At 38.1% G+C, this 25600-nt stretch overlaps 3 protein-coding genes and 2 pseudogenes across 3 annotated transcripts; all 5 read left to right on the top strand.

Moving 5' to 3' along the window:
• Window positions 1-568: 568 nt before the first annotated feature.
• LOC120987675 lies at window positions 569-4755 on the top strand (annotated as a pseudogene).
• Window positions 4756-7786: 3031 nt separating this feature from the next.
• LOC120987224 (nodal homolog 2-A-like) lies at window positions 7787-9315 on the top strand. Its single transcript, XM_040415818.1, has 3 exons — window positions 7787-8087; window positions 8331-9040; window positions 9163-9315. Exons 1-3 carry the CDS (start codon window positions 7787-7789, stop codon window positions 9313-9315), a joined length of 1164 nt encoding a protein of 387 aa, XP_040271752.1.
• A 1201-nt stretch (window positions 9316-10516) lies between these two features.
• Window positions 10517-14699, top strand: LOC120987659 (annotated as a pseudogene).
• A 2995-nt stretch (window positions 14700-17694) lies between these two features.
• On the top strand, window positions 17695-19223 carry LOC120987223 (nodal homolog 2-A-like). Its single transcript, XM_040415817.1, has 3 exons — window positions 17695-17995; window positions 18239-18948; window positions 19071-19223. Exons 1-3 carry the CDS (start codon window positions 17695-17697, stop codon window positions 19221-19223), a joined length of 1164 nt encoding a protein of 387 aa, XP_040271751.1.
• A 4241-nt stretch (window positions 19224-23464) lies between these two features.
• On the top strand, window positions 23465-24983 carry LOC120987643 (nodal homolog 2-A-like). Its single transcript, XM_040415905.1, has 3 exons — window positions 23465-23661; window positions 23961-24708; window positions 24831-24983. Exons 1-3 carry the CDS (start codon window positions 23465-23467, stop codon window positions 24981-24983), a joined length of 1098 nt encoding a protein of 365 aa, XP_040271839.1.
• The last annotated feature ends 617 nt before the right edge of the window (window positions 24984-25600 follow it).

Genomic DNA, 25600 nt, shown 5'->3' with positions numbered 1-25600 from the left:
GTCTCGCAAGACTTCACATAATAACTTCATAAATTAATTTGTACTGTAAAAAAAACATTTCCCGAAGCTATTACGCAAAGTCTCGTGAAACTTTGCGAAGCAATAACTTCGGCTCATCTGAGCCAATACAGTGTAATTCTGTACGGAGCTCCTGCTCTGTACAGTTTTGGAACAAAGTTTTATGCAAATCGACTTTGGATGTTTCATCCAAAGTTGATTCGCTCATCCCTAATCATGAGGTAGGAAGACGAAGGATGCTCACATGACCCTGAGGAAGTAGGGGGGGCTTGCACTGATTGGCTCATAGGCTGACAGTGCAGCCTAGGTAAGCAAATCAATACTGCTCTAGACAGGAAGGTGCCCTTGCGAAACACGCTGAAACGCCATTCTGTGTTGGTCTATGAATGAGGGACTGTATAGTCATAATCAAGCTTATATTCTACTATCAAGAAGGGCATGGAGGGTCTTTATGGAAGACAGAAGCATTGCCCTGTGCAAGGTCTGCAAGAGTTATATAAGACACAGGCAGTCAAGTGCAAACATAGGCATCAGAGCTCTGTTGAACCACATGAAGCAGCATCACCCCATCCCATGGGCAACAGAGGTGGCATCTACTGCAACAAGAGTGTTCTTCTTCTCCTGGTCTCCTTTTTGGCAGCCAGGCCACATCCATGAGCAGTACTGTATTGTGAAAGAAATTAAATGGTTAATGAACATGAATGGTGCCAATTGTACCTAATTGTCAAATATTCTCAATTTATGGGGGGTTTTATGCTCAAATGTCTTTGACATAACATCTATGATTAAGAAATATAGTCACTTGATTCTTTAAAGGAAGTTAGACACCGTAAATACAGAACTTCTTGCATCTATCACATTGTCGTCCACAGTATCTGCCTCTCCCGCTCATCCTCCTCATCCTCTGCTCTATCATCAGTCATTGATAACGGAATGCATGTACAGGAAACAATCCACTTGCACGCAAGCTTAATTTCCAACTGGCCAACTTTCCAGTGGTGCAGTAGCTGCCATATCATTTAGTAGAGTCTGCTGCCTTTAGGGAGCTGATGGCGTGCACTCAGCCTCACTGGAAGACACATAGCTGGCATTTCTCCCAAAAAAACATACCTGCCTGGTACTCTCACATGGCAGAGAACGTAGGCCGCTCCTTGTGATTCTCGCTATGCAGCAAGTTGCACACTATGGTGGGCACCTGAAGAAGCTGTTATGGGCAGGAAGTTTACCTGTCTTTTATGGCCTACTGGGTCAATGTTTTTTGCAGTAGCGGGGAGGCAGCACCCCAGCAACATTGCATTTCAGCCATTCTTATGAGTCGAGGAATGCTGTCCTGGACTTGCAGTGACTAAACGGTCTGCTGTTACACCACTTAATCTGTGGCGATCCAACTAGCTGGAATTCAACATTGCACTAGCTCGAGTGTCTGCATGACATAAAGGACCAAGGTCCTAGGGCCTAGATCAGGACAGGAAACAGGCTAGGTACGGTACTATAATAAACTTACCTGTCCGGGCTCCAGTGGCAAGATCCTTAGCCTTGGCACAGCCATGCCGAGAGAGACGTGGTGCCAAGCCACGCCCCATGGTTATGCGACCCCTAGTAACAGGATGCATTACTCTGTTTCTCCCTGCAGTGGGGGGTTGGTGCTGGGGGAGATTAACAGTGGGCTGTTTGCTCAGCTGCTCTATATCTGTGTACTAGTGTTTCTGACTAATGGAGCGCCAAGGCAATGGACCTATCAGGTTCTGATCCAGGGACTCTGCGTTCCATTTAAACTACTTACTGGCCATACACTAGTGCCAGTGAAAGTCTTGTTTGGCTCACTAGATAGGTTTTTTCTTTCCTGTTCCTGCATTTGCGTACTGATTTCTCTGTACTTCTGAACCTGGCTCTTCTTCTGACCACTCTCTGTCTCTTGTTTGGTACTGTGTTGCCCGCCTGGTTCTAACCCATTGACATACAACTCTGCTGTTGTGTTTGTTGGTGTTTATCTGTCACTGGACTTATGTAGAGTAGGGACCGCCGTTCAATTGCGATTTTGCAGTGTCCTTGTCTGTTCCTACCTACAGACATTACAGGTACACAGGTAGTCAGACAAAAGAGCACATCTTTGCTGCTTACTAGACACTAGAACAACCTAAATCTCAGGCACCCTCCTTCTGATCAGGATGCCTTATATACTCAGGAAGAGCCAACCATAAGCTGGGCAAGACTCTGATAAACTCATCAAAGTAATATATCTTCAGAAGTGAATTGCACAATACTTTGAATACTGTACGGAGCCACTTGGAACCGAAACAGAGATCTGGAAATGTTGATTTATAGTACAAATTAATTTGTGAAGTTATTACACAAAGTCTTGCGAGACTTCTCAAAGTAATAACTACGGTTCATAGGAGCCAATACATTCTAATACTGTACGGAGTGCAGAGGTAGATAGATAAAGAAAAAAAGAAAGAAAGAAAGGAAAATAGATAGGAAAGATAAAGATAGATAGATAGATAGATAGATAGATAGATAGATAGATAGATAGATAAAGAAGAAAGATATATATAAATAGACAGATATGATAGATAGAAAAATAGATTTAAAAAAAATGAAAAGATAGATACATAGGTAAGGATAGGAAAGGATACAAAGACATGAGTTAGATAGATAAGATCGCCAAATTGATAGATCTAGAGAGATTAGAAAGATAAATTAAGTATAGAGGGATAAATAGATTTAATTCATATTTAAAATATTATGACATCATTATTGCAAAAGCAAAATCTTATTAGCCGTGTGCCCTTTATAAAAACATTTACTTTTGATTTCTTAAACAGAGTTTCTGTTTTACAGACATTAAAGGAGAATTTGCTGGTATAAACAGGTACTTATGTCACCTAACGACTTGCCTTATTTATATAATAGAAGAAATGTCTATTGTGGCCTTGACCTTTGTTGTGCTTACATAGCTGAAAGGTCAAAGGTGTTAAGATAGAGGCTTTTGATCCTATAAGTGATCAGCACTTTTTCGGGGGTCATTCTCACAGATATCTTCGCCAGACACCAAGTTTAAGGTCCAAACACTGTGCTTTATTGCGGCACATCTGCGTAAACATAAACAATTATACAAAATAATAAACACTCACCCGGCTGGGTTCTAACTAAACATAACATAACCTAGTCCCTGACTTAACTATCGGTTACAGTTCTTATCTTGCATCAGATCCGGCTTTCCCAACATAACAGTTCCCCAGCCTCCAGGCTGTACAAGTACAAGTCCCTTTAGGGGATTAGGGTCCAGCAGTCCTCCCGACTCTGACCTAGCGACCCTAGTACCACAGGCGTCACTGCGTCCCCAAAGTCCAGGCTATCACCTAGCCTTGTGTACCCTCAGCCACATCAGCTGAGACCACTCTTACAGAGCCTCCAGCAGGACTCTGTTGCACAAAGAATCTCCCTCTGACTGACAGTCTGGGCTGGGCTCTTATGCCAGAATTGATGAATGACTGGGAAGACATGGAAACTCCTGACATGAATCTCCCCTAGCCGCGATGAGGCCCGTCACTACCTCACAATCCTCACAATGAACTCACAAGACCTCATATCATTCTTGGAGAAGTTCTTAGCAATATCTCTTCAGAAACATTACAGAATACCTGTGTAGATATGTCTTGGTTGACCTCCATTCTACACTTCACAATCCTCTCCATTGTTCTAGGAATGCCTTCTTCTCTACCAAGGATTCCCCTTCAACTTTCAAACCTTGGCTTAAAGACTTCATCCAGACTACATGGAAGGACAGACTCCCAGAACATAAAGTACTCTCCCTTTATCATGCAGCTCTATCAAATCCTGACCATGAGGTTATTAACTGATTTTAACTAATATGTTATGTATCATGTACTAATAAAGATATATATTTATTATTTCCTATCCGGATTGGCCGTTGTTTGTGTTATATATCAGGGGAATATCCGGATGATATTGGTTCTCCCCCATATGTATTGGTGTTTACTTATTTCCTTCAAGACAAACATTCTAATAATCGTGAAGACTTGAAGGACAAGGGAATGTCCAAGGAAGGTCAAGAAAACAACTGTACAGAAGTGTCGATGGAAAGAGTTGTGTTGATGTTTTTTACGAAGGACACTCCTTCTACTAACCTCTACTGTTATTCCAACCTTATCCAGACAGTCGAGTCGTCTAAATTTGTGATGACGCCAGCTTCTCGTACTAGGAGATTTAGGAATGGTAGAAATGCAATGCATGGCATGATTATGGCCAACTTTACCATCAAACCTATTGAAGATGGTAGATCTTTGTGCAGACAAGTAGAAATGATAGTGGACTTTGAAAAGATTGGATGGGGAGACCAGATAATCTATCCCAAGAAGTTCAATGCATACAGATGTGAAGAAATCCTGCCCCATCCCCCTGAGCACGATCTTCAAGCCAACTAACCATGCTTACATTAAGGTAATTAGTACTTTTTTCTATAGTTTTACTTGACAATTATTAAATTTACTGTTACATTTATATTGTCATAAGAAATTACCATTTCTTGATAAAATAATATATTTTCTTTAATTTCTTTAGTGTTTGGTAAAATTTTACCATCCAGATAGAGTTGATTGCTCCTCGTGTACCCCAGTAAAAATGAGCCCATTTTCTATGCTGATGTATGAAGACAAAAAGGTGGTCTTGAAGCACCATAAAAATATGATTGTGGATGTCATTGAGAAGACTTAACTGAAATGTTATATTGTTCTAACTTAAATATGTTTTAACCTTTAGTGGTCTTACAAGAGACCTTCCATGGATCCACATAAAAATGCTTTGGAGTATAGCACTGAACAGCAGGGTTGTACCTATAAGGGGTGGAGAGGTTTTAGTGATTTAAATGCTTTCTTTTTGTCATTTATTGCTTTCTTTACATTTCAATGTATCCAAATTGGTTTTCTCTTGTTCCTTAAACTGTTATTCCCATAAGGTATGTACCTCTCACAATTAGATTTTAGGATGCTTTTAAAAATATCCAATTTTGTGGCTGCATTTTTATTTTTGAGGACTATGTCCCAGTTAGTTAGGCCTATGGACTCTCTTAGTTGGCTAAATGTATTTTAAGAAAGTGTAATAATGTATCATTTAAAAATAATGACATTATTGCAAATTGATAGATAGACAGACAGACAGTTGAGATGAGCGATGTTTTGCAAAATTCTATTTGGCTGCTTCACCAAATTTTACAAAACAATTTGCTTCCTAACAAATTATTTCATCACGAAGCGCATTTCTTTTTGTAAGTAGTGGGTGCAATGACAGGGAGCTGCAATAGCACTGCTCCTCATCATTGTATCCCTCAGATGCCGCATTCATACATGATCGTGGCATTTGAGAGTAAAATTAACATTGAAAAAAGGAAATCATACTTACCGCTTCCATTTGCTCTCGACAGATAGAGAGATAAATAGATAAGCAAGAAAGATAAATATAAATAGATATGAGTAAGAGAGATAGATACACATAGTTGAGAAAGATAACGTTAGATAGATAGATAGATAGATAGATAGATAGAAAGATAGATAGATATATAGATAGATATGAAAAGATACACTAGATATATATAGGTAGATATGGACAGAAAGACATGAGATATTAAAAAATAGATAGATAGATAGATAGATAGATATTAAAGATAAATAAGGATAGATAGATAGATAGATAGATAGATAGATAGATAGATAGATAGATAGAAGATAAATATTGCAAATGACAGAACAAAAACACTACAGAAACTAAATTCTTGAAAGCATATGATAATCTTATCACATAAGCATCTTGCCAGTAAAATCTTACTGTAGATGTTACTGTAACATCCACACCTCTGGGATAAAACAAAACTTTGACACCTATGATATAGAAGTGTTACTGGGCAAACAATGAGTTCAGAGGATTGTACTATTCAGATAGAAATACATTATTTAAAGTGGGAGATCAAAGTTTTTATAAGTGTTAGAAAGGCACAATACACTATGTGCAGCTACACACTCTGATAAACTCATCAAAGTAATATATCTTCATAAGGGATTTGCACAATACTTTGAATACTGTACAGAGCCACTTGGAAATGTTGTTTTACAGTAGAATTTAATTTAACACAAACAACGGCCAATCCGGATAGGAAATAATAAATATATACCTTTATTAGTATATGATATAAACATAAAATGTTAGTTAAAATTAGTTGGAGGTGCAAATACACATGAGGCTAAATTTGCCACACAAGGGATTACAGACAGTATAAACGCCAGAGTATAATTCAATAATTCAAAAACATATGGGAGACACAGATCCTTTTGCAGGTATATTCATTGGTATGTGTGGATTTTTGAGGTTGATTATCCATCTGCAGTTTGGTATTTGGCACTTTATGCAATGATCGTATGCACTCCATGCGGTGACCTCATACCCCTATTTTTGTATGATTGAATTATAATCTGGCGTTTATACTGTCTGTAATTCCTTGTGTGGTAAATTTTGCCTCATGTGTATTTGCACCTCCAACTAATTTAACTAACATTTTATGTATCATGTACAAATAAAGATATATATTTATTATTTCCTATCCAGATTAGGTGTTGTTTGTGTTATATATCAGGGGAATATCTGGATGATATTGGTCTTTCCCCATAACGTATTGGTGTTTAAGTAGAAATTTATTTGTGAAGTTATTACACAAGGTGTCGCGATAACTCCGGCTCATAGGAGCCAATACATTCTAATACTGTCTGGAGCGCTCGCTCCGTACAGTATTCATACAAAGAATTATGCGAATCGACTTCAGATGTTTCATCCAAAGTCGATTCGCTTATCCCTAATCTTCATGTAAACAGGTCTACAAAGTTGGTGAGTACTCATGAGGTAGATAGATAGATAGATAGATAGATAGATAGATAATAGAGAGAAAGATAGAAAGAAAGAAAAATAGATAGGAAAGATAAAGATAGATAGATAGATAGATAGATAGATAGATAGATAATAAAAGAAAGATAAATAAATATTGATAGATAGATAGAAATACAAGAAAGACAAATGTAGGTTGATAGATAATAGATAAGAAACAAAGATAAATATAAAAAGATAGATAGAGAGATAGATAGATAGATAGATAGATAGATATGAGAGACAGATGAAGATAGATCAGAAAGATAGATAGATAGATAAAGAAGAAAGATATATATAAATAGACAGATATGAGAGATAGAAAAATAGATTAAAAAAATGAAAAGATAGATATTTAGGTAGATATGGATAGAAAGACATGAGATAGATAGATGAGATAGATACATTGATTGATAGATAGATATAGAAAGATTAGAAAGATAAATTAAGTATAGAGAGATAAATATTAATTAATATTAAAAATATTATGACATCATTATTGCAAAAGCTACAATTGAATAGCCGTGTGCACTTCCTAAAAACCTTTACTTTTGGATTCTCAAACAGAGTTTCTGTTTTACAGACATTAAAGGAGAATTTGTTTGTATAAACAGGTACTTATGTCGCCTAACGACTTGCCTCATTTACATAATAGAAAATGTGTCTATTGTGGCCTTGACCTTTGTTGTGTTTACATAGATGAAAGGTCAAAGGTGTTAAGATAGAGGCTTTTGATCCATGGATATATAAGTTAAGAGAACACTCAAGACCTCATATCATTCTTGGGGAAGCTCTTAGCAACATCTCTTGAGAAACATTACAGAATACCTGTGTAGATATGTCTTGGTTGACCTCCATTCTACACTTCACAATCCTCTCCGTGGTTCTGGGAATGCCTTCCTCTCTACCAGGGAAACAAACAAGAATTCCTTTTCAAAATTCAAACCTTGGTATAAAGAATTCATCCAGTCTGCATTCATCCAGTCTGCATGGAAGCACAGACTCTCAGAATATGAAGTACTCTCCCTTCATGATACAGCTCTATCAGGTCCTCACCATGAGGAACACAACAGATCTACCCAGACTGGAACACTCCGTCCTTCAAGATTCTGACACCATTCTAAGCCTCTCTGCCAAAAGTAAGTCTTTATTGATTATATCATGATCATTTTTGTATGTTTATTTGTTCCTGGTTTTTTATATAACCATTGGAGACACATATGTCTCACCTAAGTGTTTTTGGTCTCAAAATTGGTACTCTGTAGAAGAGATGTTGACCAATTCCTACCTTACATAAATATAACATTGAATGCATTATATTTGGTGAGACTATTGATCATATAGCACAGTTGTTGACCTTAGTTTTCTTTTATTGCTTCCAGATTGCTCTCAACTGACCGATCACTGGGTGTTATCTTTTGATATGTCTTCTGTCACAAACAACAATAAAATACAATTGGCAGAGTTGAGGATACAGCCTTCTTCTCCTGAAAGAATCAGAGATGTGACCCTTGACATCTATAATAGTAAAGAAGGCAAAGAGAAGATCTTTTTGGGGTCAATGAAAGTTGACCTTAGTAGTGAAAGCGGATCGAGTTTGAAGATTGTCAATATCACTAGAATGATGCAATCCTATTTCCATGAAGAAAAACATTCTAATAATCAAAAAGACATGAAGGCCAAGGAAATGTCCAAGAATAATCAAGAAAACAACTGTACAGAAGTGCCAATGGAAAAAGTTGTGTTGGTGGTTTTTATCAAGGACACTCCTTCTGCTAACCTCTATGGATACCCGAACCTCATCCAGACAGTTGAGTCATCAAAATATGTGATGACCCCAGCTTCTGGTACTAGGAGATTTAGGAAAGGTAGAAATGCAATGCATGGCATCATTATGGCCAACTTTACCATCAAACCTATTGAAGATGGAAGACCTTTGTGCAGAAGAGTAGACATGATTGTAGACTTTGAAAAGATTGGATGGGGAGACCAGATAATCTATCCCAAGAAGTTCAATGCATACAGATGTGAAGGAGAGTGTCCGATCCCCCTGAGCACGATCTTCAAGCCAACCAACCATGCTTATGTTAAGGTAATTATTACTTTTTTTCCTATATATTTGCTTGACAATTATAAAATTTACTGTTACATTTATATTGTCATAAGAAATTACAATTTCATAATAAAATAATATTTTTTCTTTAATCTCTTTAGAGTTTGGTAAAATTTTACCATCCAGATAGAGTTGATTGCTCCTTGTGTAGTCCAGTGAAGATGAGCCCATTATCTTTGCTGATGTATGAAGACGGAAAAGTGGTCTTGAAGCACCATGAAGATATGGTTGTTGAAGAATGTGGATGTCATTGAGAGGACTTAACAGAAATTTTATATTGCTCTAACTTAAATATGTTTTAACCTGTAGTGGTCGTACAAGAGACCTTCCATGGATCCACACAGAAATGCTTTGGAGTGTAGCACTGGACAGCAGGGTTGTACCTATAGGGGGGGGAGAGGTTGCAGTCAACCTAAAAGGCACCCTTATCCCATATGCGAAGACCAAACCTATCAAAAATGTGTGATGTTTGGTGACTATGTAAAATATTTTGCCTAGAGTCAAAAGTAAAGAAATAAATATTCCTAAGGTAATATGTATATAACTATGTAGATATATATATTGTATATTGTGAGAGGTGTAATAAAATTTTTTATTTGAAATTCTGTTTTGTGTGCTTTGTTTTGGGTTGTGGCTATATGTAATAGAGAAGTACAATTAGTCTGCACTAAAGATGAGCAAATCAGTTCGTAACTAATCCGGTTCATTACAAACGTTCCAGCTTCTTTGGTTCGCTTACATGAAGATTAGGGATGAGCGAATCGACTTTGGATAAAACATCCGAAGTCGATTCGCATAAAACTTTGTTCCAATACTGTACGGAGCAGGAGCTCTGTACTGTACTAGACTATATTGGCTCCGATGAGTAAAAGTTATTGCTTTGCGAAGTCTCGCAAGACTTCACGTAATAACTTCATAAATTAATTTGTACTGTAAAAAAAAACATTTCCCGAAGCTATTACGCGAAGTCTCGTGAAACTTTGCGAAGCAATAACTTCGGCTCATCTGAGCCAATACAGTGTAATTCTGTACGGAGCTCCTGCTCTGTACAGTTTTGGAACAAAGTTTTATGCAAATCGACTTTGGATGTTTCATCCAAAGTTGATTCGCTCATCCCTAATCATGAGGTAGGAAGACGAAGGATGCTCACATGACCCTGAGGAAGTAGGGGGGGCTTGCACTGATTGGCTCATAGGCTGACAGTGCAGCCTAGATAAGCAAATCAATGCTGCTCTAGACAGGAAGGTGTCCTTGCGAAACACGCTGAACGCCATTCTGTGTTGGTCTATGAATGAGGGACTGCATAGTCATAATCAAGCTTATATTCTACTATCAAGAAGGGCATGGAGGGTCTTTATGGAAGACAGAAGCATTGCCCTGTGCAAGGTCTGCAAGAGTTATATAAGACACAGGCAGTCAAGTGCAAACATAGGCATCAGAGCTCTGTTGAACCACATGAAGCAGCATCACCCCATCCCATGGGCAACAGAGGTGGCATCTACTGCAACAAGAGTGTTCTTCTTCTCCTGGTCTCCTTTTTGGCAGCCAGGCCACATCCATGAACAGTACTGTATTGTGAAAGAAATTAAATGGTTAATGAACATGAATGGTGCCAATTGTACCTAATTGTCAAATATTCTCAATTTTTGGGGAGTTTTATGCTCAAATGTCTTTAACATAACATCTATGATTAAGAAATATAGTCACTTGATTCTTTAAAGGAAGTTAGACACCGTAAATAGGGAACTTCTTGCATCTATCACATTGTCGTCCACAGTATCTGCCTCTCCCGCTCATCCTCCTCCTCCTCTGCTCTATCATCAGTCATTGATAACGGAATGCATGTACAGGAAACAATCCACTTGCGAGCAAGCTTAATTTCCAACTGGCCAACTTTCCGGTGGTGCAGTAGCTGCCATATCATTTAGTAGAGTCTGCTGCCTTTAGGGAGCTGATGGCGTGCACTCAGCCTCACTGGAAGACACATAGCTGGCATTTCTCCCAAAAAAACATACCTGCCTGGTACTCTCACATGGCAGAGAACGTAGGCCGCTCCTTGTGATTCTCGCTATGCAGCAAGTTGCACACTATGGTGGGCACCTGAAGAAGCTGTTATGGGCAGGAAGTTTACCTGTCTTTTATGGCCTACTGGGTCAATGTTTTTTGCAGTAGCGGGGAGGCAGCACCCCAGCAACATTGCATTTCAGCCATTCTTATGAGTCGAGGAATGCTGTCCTGGACTTGCAGTGACTGAACGGTCTGCTGTTACACCACTTAATCTGTGGCGATCCAACTAGCTGGAATTCAACATTGCACTAGCTCGAGTGTCTGCATGACATAAAGGACCAAGGTCCTAGGGCCTAGATCAGGACAGGAAACAGGCTAGGTACGGTACTATAATAAACTTACCTGTCCGGGCTCCAGTGGCAAGATCCTTAGCCTTGGCACAGCCATGCCGAGAGAGACGTGGTGCCAAGCCACGCCCCATGGTTATGCGACCCCTAGTAACAGGATGCATTACTCTGTTTCTCCCTGCAGTGGGGGGTTGGTGCTGGGGGAGATTAACAGTCGGCTGTTTGCTCAGCTGCTCTATATCTGTGTACTAGTGTTTCTGACTAATGGAGCGCCAAGGCAATGGACCTATCAGGTTCTGATCCAGGGACTCTGCGTTCCATTTAAACTACTTACTGGCCATACACTAGTGCCAGTGAAAGTCTTGTTTGGCTCACTAGATAGGTTTTTTCTTTCCTGTTCCTGCATTTGCGTACTGATTTCTCTGTACTTCTGAACCTGGCTCTTCTTCTGACCACTCTCTGTCTCTTGTTTGGTACTGTGTTGCCCGCCTGGTTCTAACCCATTGACATACAACTCTGCTGTTGTGTTTGTTGGTGTTTATCTGTCACTGGACTTATGTAGAGTAGGGACCGCCGTTCAATTGCGATTTTGCAGTGTCCTTGTCTGTTCCTACCTACAGACATTACAGGTACACAGGTAGTCAGACAAAAGAGCACATCTTTGCTGCTTACTAGACACTAGAACAACCTAAATCTCAGGCACCCTCCTTCTGATCAGGATGCCTTATATACTCAGGAAGAGCCAACCATAAGCTGGGCAAGACTCTGATAAACTCATCAAAGTAATATATCTTCAGAAGTGAATTGCACAATACTTTGAATACTGTACGGAGCCACTTGGAACCGAAACAGAGATCTGGAAATGTTGATTTACAGTACAAATTAATTTGTGAAGTTATTACACAAAGTCTTGCGAGACTTCTCAAAGTAATAACTACGGTTCATAGGAGCCAATACATTCTAATACTGTACGGAGTGCAGAGGTAGATAGATAAAGAAAAAAAGAAAGAAAGAAAGGAAAATAGATAGGAAAGATAAAGATAGATAGATAGATAGATAGATAGATAGATAGATAGATAGATAAAGAAGAAAGATATATATAAATAGACAGATATGATAGATAGAAAAATAAATTTAAAAAAAATGAAAAGATAGATACATAGGTAAGGATAGGAAAGGATACAAAGACATGAGTTAGATAGATAAGATCGCCAAATTGATAGATCTAGAGAGATTAGAAAGATAAATTAAGTATAGAGGGATAAATAGATTTAATTCATATTTAAAATATTATGACATCATTATTGCAAAAGCAAAATCTTATTAGCCGTGTGCCCTTTATAAAAACATTTACTTTTGATTTCTTAAACAGAGTTTCTGTTTTACAGACATTAAAGGAGAATTTGCTGGTATAAACAGGTACTTATGTCACCTAACGACTTGCCTTATTTATATAATAGAAGAAATGTCTATTGTGGCCTTGACCTTTGTTGTGCTTACATAGCTGAAAGGTCAAAGGTGTTAAGATAGAGGCTTTTGATCCTATAAGTGATCAGCTCTTTTTCGGGGGTCATTCTCACAGATATCTTCGCCAGACACCAAGTTTAAGGTCCAAACACTGTGCTTTATTGCGGCACATCCGCGTAAACATAAACAATTATACAAAATAATAAACACTCACCCGGCTGGGCTCTAACTAAACATAACATAACCTAGTCCCTGACTTAACTATCGGTTACAGTTCTTATCTTGCATCAGATCCGGCTTTCCCAACATAACAGTTCCCCAGCCTCCAGGCTGTACAAGTACAAGTCCCTTTAGGGGATTAGGGTCCAGCAGTCCTCCCGACTCTGACCTAGCGACCCTAGTACCACAGGCGTCACTGCGTCCCCAAAGTCCAGGCTATCACCTAGCCTTGTGTACCCTCAGCCACACCAGCTGAGACCACTCTTACAGAGCCTCCAGCAGGACTCTGTTGCACAAAGAATCTCCCTCTGACTGACAGTCTGGGCTGGGCTCTTATGCCAGAATTGATGAATGACTGGGAAGACATGGAAACTCCTGACATGAATCTCCCCTAGCAGCGATGAGGCCCGTCACTACCTCACAATCCTCACAATGAACTCACAAGACCTCATATCATTCTTGGAGAAGTTCTTAGCAATATCTCTTCAGAAACATTACAGAATACCTGTGTAGATATGTCTTGGTTGACCTCCATTCTACACTTCACAATTCTCTCCATTGTTCTAGGAATGCCTTCTTCTCTACCAAGGATTCCCCTTCAACTTTCAAACCTTGGCTTAAAGACTTCATCCAGTCTACATGGAAGGACAGACTCCCAGAACATAAAGTACTCTCCCTTTATCATGCAGCTCCATCAAATCCTGACCATGAGGTTATTAACTGATTTTAACTAATATGTTATGTATCATGTACTAATAAAGATATATATTTATTATTTCCTATCCGGATTGGCCATTGTTTGTGTTATATATCAGGGGAATATCCGGATGATATTGGTTCTCCCCCATATGTATTGGTGTTTACTTATTTCCTTCAAGACAAACATTCTAATAATCGTGAAGACTTGAAGGACAAGGGAATGTCCAAGGAAGGTCAAGAAAACAACTGTACAGAAGTGTCGATGGAAAGAGTTGTGTTGATGTTTTTTACGAAGGACACTCCTTCTACTAACCTCTACGGTTATTCCAACCTTATCCAGACAGTCGAGTCGTCTAAATTTGTGATGACGCCAGCTTCTGGTACTAGGAGATTTAGGAAAGGTAGAAATGCAATGCATGGCATGATTATGGCCAACTTTACCATCAAACCTATTGAAGATGGTAGATCTTTGTGCAGACAAGTAGAAATGATAGTGGACTTTGAAAAGATTGGATGGGGAGACCAGATAATCTATCCCAAGAAGTTCAATGCATACAGATGTGAAGAAATCCTGCCCCATCCCCCTGAGCACGATCTTCAAGCCAACTAACCATGCTTACATTAAGGTAATTAGTACTTTTTTTTATAGTTTTACTTGACAATTATTAAATTTACTGTTACATTTATATTGTCATAAGAAATGACCATTTCTTGATAAAATTATATATTTTCTTTAATTTCTTTAGTGTTTGGTAAAATTTTACCATCCAGATAGAGTTGATTGCTCCTCGTGTACCCCAGTAAAAATGAGCCCATTTTCTATGCTGATGTATGAAGACAAAAAGGTGGTCTTGAAGCACCATAAAAATATGATTGTGGATGTCATTGAGAAGACTTAACTGAAATGTTATATTGTTCTAACTTAAATATGTTTTAACCTTTAGTGGTCTTACAAGAGACCTTCCATAGATCCACATAAAAATGCTTTGGAGTATAGCACTGAACAGCAGGGTTGTACCTATAAGGGGTGGAGAGGTTTTAGTGATTTAAATGCTTTCTTTTTGTCATTTATTGCTTTCTTTACATTTCAATGTATCCAAATTGGTTTTCTCTTGTTCCTTAAACTGTTATTCCCATAAGGTATGTACCTCTCACAATTAGATTTTAGGATGCTTTTAAAAATATCCAATTTTGTGGCTGCATTTTTATTTTTGAGGACTATGTCCCAGTTAGTTAGGCCTATGGACTCTCTTAGTTGGCTAAATGTATTTTAAGAAAGTGTAATAATGTATCATTTAAAAATAATGACATTATTGCAAATTGATAGATAGACAGACAGACAGTTGAGATGAGCGATGTTTTGCAAAATTCTATTTGGCTGCTTCACCAAATTTTACAAAACAATTTGCTTCCTAACAAATTATTTTATCACGAAGCGCATTTCTTTTTGTAAGTAGTGGGTGCAATGACAGGGAGCTGCAATAGCACTGCTCCTCATCATTGTATCCCTCAGATGCCGCATTCATACATGATCGTGGCATTTGAGAGTAAAATTAACATTGAAAAAAGGAAATCATACTTACCGCTTCCATTTGCTCTTGACAGATAGAGAGATAAATAGATAAGCAAGAAAGATAAATATAAATAGATATGAGTAAGAGAGATAGATACACATAGTTGAGAAAGATAATGTTAGATAGATAGATAGATAGATATATAGATAGATAGATATGAAAAGATACACTAGATATATATAGGTAGATATGGACAGAAAGACATGAGATATTAAAAAATAGATAGATAGATAGATAGATAGATAGATATTAAAGATAAATAAGGATAGATAGATAGATAGATAGATAGATAGATAGATAGATAGAAGATAAATATTGCAAATGACAGAACAAAAACACTACAGAAACTAAATTCTTGAAAGCATATGATAATCTTATCACATAAGCATCTTGCCAGTAAAATCTTACTGTAGATGTTACTGTAACATCCACACCTCTGGGATAAAACAAAACTTTGACACCTATGATATAGAAGTGTTACTGGGCAAACAATGAGTTCAGAGGATTGTACTATTCAGATAGAAATACATTATTTAAAGTGGGAGATCAAAGTTTTTATAAGTGTTAGAAAGGCACAATACACTATGTGCAGCTACACACTCTGATAAACTCATCAAAGTAATATATCTTCATAAGGGATTTGCACAATACTTTGAATACTGTACAGAGCCACTTGGAAATGTTGTTTTACAGTAGAATTTAATTTAACACAAACAACGGCCAATCCGGATAGGAAATAATAAATATATACCTTTATTAGTATATGATATAAACATAAAATGTTAGTTAAAATTAGTTGGAGGTGCAAATACACATGAGGCTAAATTTGCCACACAAGGGATTACAGACAGTATAAACGCCAGAGTATAATTCAATAATTCAAAAACATATGGGAGACACAGATCCTTTTGCAGGTATATTCATTGGTATGTGTGGATTTTTGAGGTTGATTATCCATCTGCAGTTTGGTATTTGGCACTTTATGCAATGATCCTATGCACTCCATGCGGTGACCTCATACCCCTATTTTTGTATGATTGAATTATAATCTGGCGTTTATACTGTCTGTAATTCCTTGTGTGGTAAATTTTGCCTCATGTGTATTTGCACCTCCAACTAATTTAACTAACATTTTATGTATCATGTACAAATAAAGATATATATTTATTATTTCCTATCCAGATTAGGCGTTGTTTGTGTTATATATCAGGGGAATATCTGGATGATATTGGTCTTTCCCCATAACGTATTGGTGTTCAAGTAGAAATTTATTTGTGAAGTTATTACACAAGGTGTCGCGATAACTCCGGCTCATAGGAGCCAATACATTCTAATACTGTCTGGAGCGCTCGCTCCGTACAGTATTCATACAAAGAATTATGCGAATCGACTTCAGATGTTTCATCCAAAGTCGATTCGGTTATCCCTAATCTTCATGTAAACAGGTCTACAAAGTTGGTGAGTACTCATGAGGTAGATAGATAGATAGATAGATAGATAATAGAGAGAAAGATAGAAAGAAAGAAAAATAGATAGGAAAGATAAAGATAGATAGATAGATAGATAGATAGATAATAAAAGAAAGATAAATAAATATTGATAGATAGATAGAAATACAAGAAAGACAAATGTAGGTTGATAGATAATAGATAAGAAACAAAGATAAATATAAAAAGATAGATAGAGAGATAGATAGATAGATATGAGAGACAGATGAAGATAGATCAGAAAGATAGATAGATAGATAGATACATAGATAAAGAAGAAAGATATATATAAATAGACAGATATGAGAGATAGAAAAATAGATAAAAAAAATGAAAAGATAGATATTTAGGTAGATATGGATAGAAAGACATGAGATAGATAGATAGATGAGATAGATACATTGATTGATAGATAGATATAGAAAGATTAGAAAGATAAATTAAGTATAGAGAGATAAATATTAATTAATATTTAAAATATTATGACATCATTATTGCAAAAGCTACAATTGAATAGCCGTGTGCACTTCCTAAAAACCTTTACTTTTGGATTCTCAAACAGAGTTTCTGTTTTACAGACATTAAAGGAGAATTTGTTTGTATAAACAGGTACTTATGTCGCCTAACGACTTGCCTCATTTACATAATTGAAAAAGTGTCTATTGTGGCCTTGACCTTTGTTGTGTTTACATAGATGAAAGGTCAAAGGTGTTAAGATAGAGGCTTTTGATCCATGGATATATAAGTTAAGAGAACACTCAAGACCTCATATCATTCTTGGGGAAGCTCTTAGCAACATCTCTTGAGAAACATTACAGAATACCTGTGTAGATATGTCTTGGTTGACCTCCATTCTACACTTCACAATCCTCTCCGTGGTTCTGGGAATGCCTTCCTCTCTACCAGGGAAACAAACAAGAATTCCTTTTCAAAATTCAAACCTTGGTATAAAGAATTCATCCAGTCTGCATTCATCCAGTCTGCATGGAAGCACAGACTCTCAGAATATGAAGTACTCTCCCTTCATGATACAGCTCTATCAGGTCCTCACCATGAGGAACACAACAGATCTACCCAGACTGGAACACTCCGTCCTTCAAGATTCTGACACCATTCTAAGCCTCTCTGCCAAAAGTAAGTCTTTATTGATTATATTATGATCATTTTTGTATGTTTATTTGTTCCTGGTTTTTTATATAACCATTGGAGACACATATGTCTCACCTAAGTGTTTTTGGTCTCAAAATTGGTACTCTGTAGAAGAGATGTTGACCAATTCCTACCTTACATAAATATAACATTGAATGCATTATATTTGGTGAAACTATTGATCATATAGCACAGTTGTTGACCTTAGTTTTCTTTTATTGCTTCCAGATTGCTCTCAACTGAACGATCACTGGGTGTTATCTTTTGATATGTCTTCTGTCACAAACAACAATAAAATACAATTGGCAGAGTTGAGGATACAGCCTTCTTCTCCTGAAAGAATCAGAGATGTGACCCTTGACATCTATAATAGTAAAGAAGGCAAAGAGAAGATCTTTTTGGGGTCAATGAAAGTTGACCTTAGTAGTGAAAGCGGATCGAGTTTGAAGATTGTCAATATCACTAGAATGATGCAATCCTATTTCCATGAAGAAAAACATTCTAATAATCAAAAAGACATGAAGGCCAAGGAAATGTCCAAGAATAATCAAGAAAACAACTGTACAGAAGTGCCAATGGAAAAAGTTGTGTTGGTGGTTTTTATCAAGGACACTCCTTCTGCTAACCTCTATGGATACCCGAACCTCATCCAGACAGTTGAGTCATCAAAATATGTGATGACCCCAGCTTCTGGTACTAGGAGATTTAGGAAAGGTAGAAATGCAATGCATGGCATCATTATGGCCAACTTTACCATCAAACCTATTGAAGATGGAAGACCTTTGTGCAGAAGAGTAGACATGATTGTAGACTTTGAAAAGATTGGATGGGGAGACCAGATAATCTATCCCAAGAAGTTCAATGCATACAGATGTGAAGGAGAGTGTCCGATCCCCCTGAGCACGATCTTCAAGCCAACCAACCATGCTTATGTTAAGGTAATTATTACTTTTTTTCCTATATATTTGCTTGACAATTATAAAATTTACTGTTACATTTATATTGTCATAAGAAATTACAATTTCTTAATAAAATAATATTTTTTCTTTAATCTCTTTAGAGTTTGGTAAAATTTTACCATCCAGATAGAGTTGATTGCTCCTTGTGTAGTCCAGTGAAGATGAGCCCATTATCTTTGCTGATGTATGAAGACGGAAAAGTTGTCTTGAAGCACCATGAAGATATGCTTGTTGAAGAATGTGGATGTCATTGAGAGGACTTAACAGAAATTTTATATTGCTCTAACTTAAATATGTTTTAACCTGTAGTGGTCGTACAAGAGACCTTCCATGGATCCACACAGAAATGCTTTGGAGTGTAGCACTGGACAGCAGGGTTGTACCTATAGGGGGTGGAGAGGTTGCAGTCAACCTAAAAGGCACCCTTATCCCATATGCGAAGACCAAACCTATCAAAAATGTGTGATGTTTGGTGACTATGTCAAATATTTTGCCTAGAGTCAAAACTAAAGAAATAAATATTCATAAGGTAATATGTATATAACTATGTAGATATATATTGTATATTGTGAGAGGTGTAATAAATTTTTTTATTTGAAATTCTGTTTTGTGTGCTTTGTTTTGGGTTGTGGCTATATGTAATAGAGAAGTACAATTAGTCTGCACTAAAGATGAGCAAATCAGTTCGTAACTAATCCGGTTCATTACAAACGTTCCAGCTTCTTTGGTTCGCTTACATGAAGATTAGGAATGAGCGAATCGACTTTGGATAAAACATCCGAAGTCGATTCGCATAAAACTTTGTTCCAATACTGTACGGAGCAGGAGCTCTGTACTGTACTAGACTATATTGGCTCCGATGAGTAAAAGTTATTGCTTTGCGAAGTCTCGCAAGACTTCACGTAATAACTTCATAAATTAATTTGTACTGTAAAAAAAAACATTTCCCGAAGCTATTACGCGAAGTCTCGTGAAACTTTGCGAAGCAATAACTTCGGCTCATCTGAGCCAATACAGTGTAATTCTGTACCGAGCTCCTGCTCTGTACAGTTTTGGAACAAATTTTTATGCAAATCGACTTCGGATGTTTCATCCAAAGTTGATTCGCTCATCCCTAATCATGAGGTAGGAAGACGAAGGATGCTCACATGACCCTGAGGAAGTAGGGGGGGCTTGCACTGATTGGCTCATAGGCTGACAGTGCAGCCTAGATAAGCAAATCAATGCTGCTCTAGACAGGAAGGTGTCCTTGCGAAACACGCTGAACGCCATTCTGTGTTGGTCTATGAATGAGGGACTGCATAGTCATAATCAAGCTTATATTCTACTATCAAGAAGGGCATGGAGGGTCTTTATGGAAGACAGAAGCATTGCCCTGTGCAAGGTCTGCAAGAGTTATATAAGACACAGGCAGTCAAGTGCAAACATAGGCATCAGAGCTCTGTTGAACCACATGAAGCAGCATCACCCCATCCCATGGGCAACAGAGGTGGCATCTACTGCAACAAGAGTGTTCTTCTCCTGGTCTCCTTTTTGGCAGCCAGGCCACATCCATGAACAGTACTGTATTGTGAAAGAAATTAAATGGTTAATGAACATGAATGGTGCCAATTGTACCTAATTGTCAAATATTCTCAATTTTTGGGGAGTTTTATGCTCAAATGTCTTTAACATAACATCTATGATTAAGAAATATAGTCACTTGATTCTTTAAAGGAAGTTAGACACCATAAATAGGGAACTTCTTGCATCTATCACATTGTCGTCCACAGTATCTGCCTCTCCCGCTCATCCTCCTCCTCCTCTGCTCTATCATCAGTCATTGATAACGGAATGCATGTACAGGAAACAATCCACTTGCGAGCAAGCTTAATTTCCAACTGGCCAACTTTCCGGTGGTGCAGTAGCTGCCATATCATTTAGTAGAGTCTGCTGCCTTTAGGGAGCTGATGGCGTGCACTCAGCCTCACTGGAAGACACATAGCTGGCATTTTTCCCAAAAAAGCATACCTGCCTGGTACTCTCACATGGCAGAGAACGTAGGCCGCTCCTTGTGATTCTCGCTATGCAGCAATGTGCACACTATGGTGGGCACCTGAAGAAGCTGTTATGGGCAGGAAGTTTACCTGTCTTTTATGGCCTGCTGGGTCAATGTTTTTTGCAGTAGCGGGGAGGCAGCACCCCAGCAACATTGCATTTCAGCCATTCTTATGAGTCGAGGAATGCTGTCCTGGACTTGCAGTGACTGAACGGTCTGCTGTTACACCACTTAATCTGTGGCGATCCAACTAGCTGGAATTCAACATTGCACTAGCTCGAGTGTCTGCATGACATAAAGGACCAAGGTCCTAGGGCCTAGATCAGGACAGGAAACAGGCTAGGTACGGTACTATAATAAACTTACCTGTCCGGGCTCCAGTGGCAAGATCCTTAGCCTTGGCACAGCCATGCCGAGAGAGACGTGGTGCCAAGCCACGCCCCATGGTTATGCGACCCCTAGTAACAGGATGCATTACTCTGTTTCTCCCTGCAGTGGGGGGTTGGTGCTGGGGGAGATTAACAGTGGGCTGTTTGCTCAGCTGCTCTATATCTGTGTACTAGTGTTTCTGACTAATGGAGCGCCAAGGCAATGGACCTATCAGGTTCTGATCCAGGGACTCTGCGTTCCATTTAAACTACTTACTGGCCATACACTAGTGCCAGTGAAAGTCTTGTTTGGCTCACTAGCTAGGTTTTTTCTTTACTGTTCCTGCATTTGCGTACTGATTTCTCTGTACTTCTGAACCTGGCTCTTCTTCTGACCACTCTCTGTCTCTTGTTTGGTACTGTGTTGCCCGCCTGGTTCTAACCCATTGACATACAACTCTGCTGTTGTGTTTGTTGGTGTTTATCTGTCACTGGACTTATGTAGAGTAGGGACCGCCGTTCAATTGCGATTTTGCAGTGTCCTTGTCTGTCCCTACCTACAGACATTACAGGTACACAGGTAGTCAGACAAAAGAGCACATCTTTGCTGCTTACTAGACACTAGAACAACCTAAATCTCAGGCACCCTCCTTCTGATCAGGATGCCTTATATACTCAGGAAGAGCCAACCATAAGCTGGGCAAGACTCTGATAAACTCATCAAAGTAATATATCTTCAGAAGTGAATTGCACAATACTTTGAATACTGTACGGAGCCACTTGGAACCGAAACAGAGATCTGGAAATGTTGATTTACAGTACAAATTAATTTGTGAAGTTATTACACAAAGTCTTGCGAGACTTCTCAAAGTAATAACTACGGTTCATAGGAGCCAATACATTCTAATACTGTACGGAGTGCAGAGGTAGATAGATAAAGAAAAAAAGAAAGAAAGAAAGGAAAATAGATAGGAAAGATAAAGATAGATAGATAGATAGATAGATAGATAGAGAAGAAAGATATAAAAAAAAAATGAAAAGATAGATACATAGGTAAGGATAGGAAAGGATACAAAGACATGAGTTAGATAGATAAGATCGCCAAATTGATAGATCTAGAGAGATTAGAAAGATAAATTAAGTATAGAGAGATAAATAGATTTATATCATATTTAAAATATTATGACATCATTATTGCAAAAGCAAAATCTTATTAGCCGTGTGCCCTTTATAAAAACATTTACTTTGGATTTCTTAAACAGTTTCTGTTTTACAGACATTAAAGGAGAATTTGCTGGTATAAACAGGTACTTATGTCACCTAACGACTTGCCTTATTTATATAATAGAAGAAATGTCTATTGTGGCCTTGACCTTTGTTGTGCTTACATAGCTGAAAGGTCAAAGGTGTTAAGATAGAGGCTTTTGATCCTATAAGTGATCAGCTCTTTTTCGGGGGTCATTCTCACAGATATCTTCGCCAGACACCAAGTTTAAGGTCCAAACACTGTGCTTTATTGCGGCACATCCGCGTAAACATAAACAATTATACAAAATAATAAACACTCACCCGGCTGGGCTCTAACTAAACATAATATAACCTAGTCCCTGACTTAACTACCGGTTACAGTTCTTATTTTGCATCAGATCCGGCTTTCCCAACATAACAGTTCCCCAGCCTCCAGGCTGTACAAGTACAAGTCCCTTTAGGGGATTAGGGTCCAGCAGTCCTCCCGACTCTGACCTAGCGACCCTAGTACCACAGGCGTCACTGCGTCCCCAAAGTCCAGGCTATCACCTAGCCTTGTGTACCCTCAGCCACACCAGCTGAGACCACTCTTACAGAGCCTCCAGCAGGACTCTGTTGCACAAAGAATCTCCCTCTGACTGACAGTCTGGGCTGGGCTCTTATGCCAGAATTGATGAATGACTGGGAAGACATGGAAACTCCTGACATGAATCTCCCCTAGCCGCGATGAGGCCCGTCACTACCTCACAATCCTCACAATGAACTCACAAGACCTCATATCATTCTTGGAGAAGTTCTTAGCAATATCTCTTCAGAAACATTACAGAATACCTGTGTAGATATGTCTTGGTTGACCTCCATTCTACACTTCACAATCCTCTCCATTGTTCTAGGAATGCCTTCTTCTCTACCAAGGATTCCCCTTCAACTTTCAAACCTTGGCTTAAAGACTTCATCCAGTCTACATGGAAGGACAGACTCCCAGAACATAAAGTACTCTCCCTTTATCATGCAGCTCTATCAAATCCTGACCATGAGGTTATTAACTGATTTTAACAAATATTTTATGTATCATGTACTAATAAAGATATATATTTATTATTTCCTATCCGGATTGGCCTCTCTGCCAAAAGTAAGTCTTTATTGATTATATCATGATCATTTTTGTATGTTTATTTGTTCCTGGTTTTTTATATAACCATTGGAGACACATATGTCTCACCTAAGTGTTTTTGGTCTCAAAATTGGTACTCTGTAGAAGAGATGTTGACCAATTCCTACCTTACATAAATATAACATTGAATGCATTATATTTGGTGAGACTATTGATCATATAGCACAGTTGTTGACCTTAGTTTTCTTTTATTGCTTCCAGATTGCTCTCAACTGACCGATCACTGGGTGTTATCTTTTGATATGTCTTCTGTCACAAACAACAATAAAATACAATTGGCAGAGTTGAGGATACAGCCTTCTTCTCCTGAAGGAATCAGAGATGTGACCCTTGACATCTATAATAGTAAAGAAGGCAAAGAGAAGATCTTTTTGGGGTCAATGAAAGTTGACCTTAGTAGTGAAAGCGGATCGAGTTTGAAGATTGTCAATATCACTAGAATGATGCAATCCTATTTCCATGAAGAAAAACATTCTAATAATCAAAAAGACATGAAGGCCAAGGAAATGTCCAAGAATAATCAAGAAAACAACTGTACAGAAGTGCCAATGGAAAAAGTTGTGTTGGTGGTTTTTATCAAGGACACTCCTTCTGCTAACCTCTATGGATACCCGAACCTCATCCAGACAGTTGAGTCATCAAAATATGTGATGACCCCAGCTTCTGGTACTAGGAGATTTAGGAAAGGTAGAAATGCAATGCATGGCATCATTATGGCCAACTTTACCATCAAACCTATTGAAGATGGAAGACCTTTGTGCAGAAGAGTAGACATGATTGTAGACTTTGAAAAGATTGGATGGGGAGACCAGATAATCTATCCCAAGAAGTTCAATGCATACAGATGTGAAGGAGAGTGTCCGATCTCCCTGAGCACGATCTTCAAGCCAACCAACCATGCTTATGTTAAGGTAATTATTACTTTTTTTCATATATATTTGCTTGACAATTATAAAATTTACTGTTACATTTATATTGTCATAAGAAATTACAATTTCATAATAAAATAATATTTTTTCTTTAATCTCTTTAGAGTTTGGTAAAATTTTACCATCCAGATAGAGTTGATTGCTCCTTGTGTAGTCCAGTGAAGATGAGCCCATTATCTTTGCTGATGTATGAAGACGGAAAAGTGGTCTTGAAGCACCATGAAGATATGGTTGTTGAAGAATGTGGATGTCATTGAGAGGACTTAACAGAAATTTTATATTGCTCTAACTTAAATATGTTTTAACCTGTAGTGGTCGTACAAGAGACCTTCCATGGATCCACACAGAAATGCTTTGGAGTGTAGCACTGGACAGCAGGGTTGTACCTATAGGGGGGGGAGAGGTTGCAGTCAACCTAAAAGGCACCCTTATCCCATATGCGAAGACCAAACCTATCAAAAATGTGTGATGTTTGGTGACTATGTAAAATATTTTGCCTAGAGTCAAAACTAAAGAAATAAATATTCCTAAGGTAATATGTATATAACTATGTAGATATATATTGTATATTGTGAGAGGTGTAATAAAATTTTTTATTTGAAATTCTGTTTTGTGTGCTTTGTTTTGGGTTGTGGCTATATGTAATAGAAAAGTACAATTAGTCTGCACTAAAGATGAGCAAATCAGTTCGTAACTAATCCGGTTCATTACAAACGTTCCAGCTTCTTTGGTTCGCTTACATGAAGATTAGGGATGAGCGAATCGACTTTGGATAAAACATCCGAAGTCGATTCGCATAAAACTTTGTTCCAATACTGTACGGAGCAGGAGCTCTGTACTGTACTAGACTATATTGGCTCCGATGAGTAAAAGT

The sequence above is a fragment of the Bufo bufo genome, chromosome 1 (genome assembly GCF_905171765.1).
Source record: "Bufo bufo chromosome 1, aBufBuf1.1, whole genome shotgun sequence".
In the NCBI taxonomy this organism is placed as follows: Eukaryota; Metazoa; Chordata; class Amphibia; order Anura; family Bufonidae; genus Bufo; species Bufo bufo.
The sequence above is the reverse complement of the archived record's forward strand: the minus strand, read 5'-3'. Positions and strand labels throughout refer to the sequence as shown.

What these genes read in the sequence shown, in the direction of transcription:
- LOC120987643 (XM_040415905.1), top strand. Translation starts at nt 23,465, where the DNA reads ATGTCTTGGTTGACCTCCATTCTACACTTCACAATCCTCTCCATTGTT. An exon ending in TATCAAATCCTGACCATGAG is followed by an intron (nt 23,662 to 23,960) that starts GTTATTAACTGA and finishes TTGATCATATAG; the next exon opens with CACAGTTGTTGACCTTAGTT. An exon ending in CCAACCATGCTTATGTTAAG is followed by an intron (nt 24,709 to 24,830) that starts GTAATTATTACT and finishes TAATCTCTTTAG; the next exon opens with AGTTTGGTAAAATTTTACCA.
- LOC120987224 (XM_040415818.1), top strand. Translation starts at nt 7,787, where the DNA reads ATGTCTTGGTTGACCTCCATTCTACACTTCACAATCCTCTCCGTGGTT. An exon ending in TCTAAGCCTCTCTGCCAAAA is followed by an intron (nt 8,088 to 8,330) that starts GTAAGTCTTTAT and finishes TATTGCTTCCAG; the next exon opens with ATTGCTCTCAACTGACCGAT. An exon ending in CCAACCATGCTTATGTTAAG is followed by an intron (nt 9,041 to 9,162) that starts GTAATTATTACT and finishes TAATCTCTTTAG; the next exon opens with AGTTTGGTAAAATTTTACCA.
- LOC120987223 (XM_040415817.1), top strand. Translation starts at nt 17,695, where the DNA reads ATGTCTTGGTTGACCTCCATTCTACACTTCACAATCCTCTCCGTGGTT. An exon ending in TCTAAGCCTCTCTGCCAAAA is followed by an intron (nt 17,996 to 18,238) that starts GTAAGTCTTTAT and finishes TATTGCTTCCAG; the next exon opens with ATTGCTCTCAACTGAACGAT. An exon ending in CCAACCATGCTTATGTTAAG is followed by an intron (nt 18,949 to 19,070) that starts GTAATTATTACT and finishes TAATCTCTTTAG; the next exon opens with AGTTTGGTAAAATTTTACCA.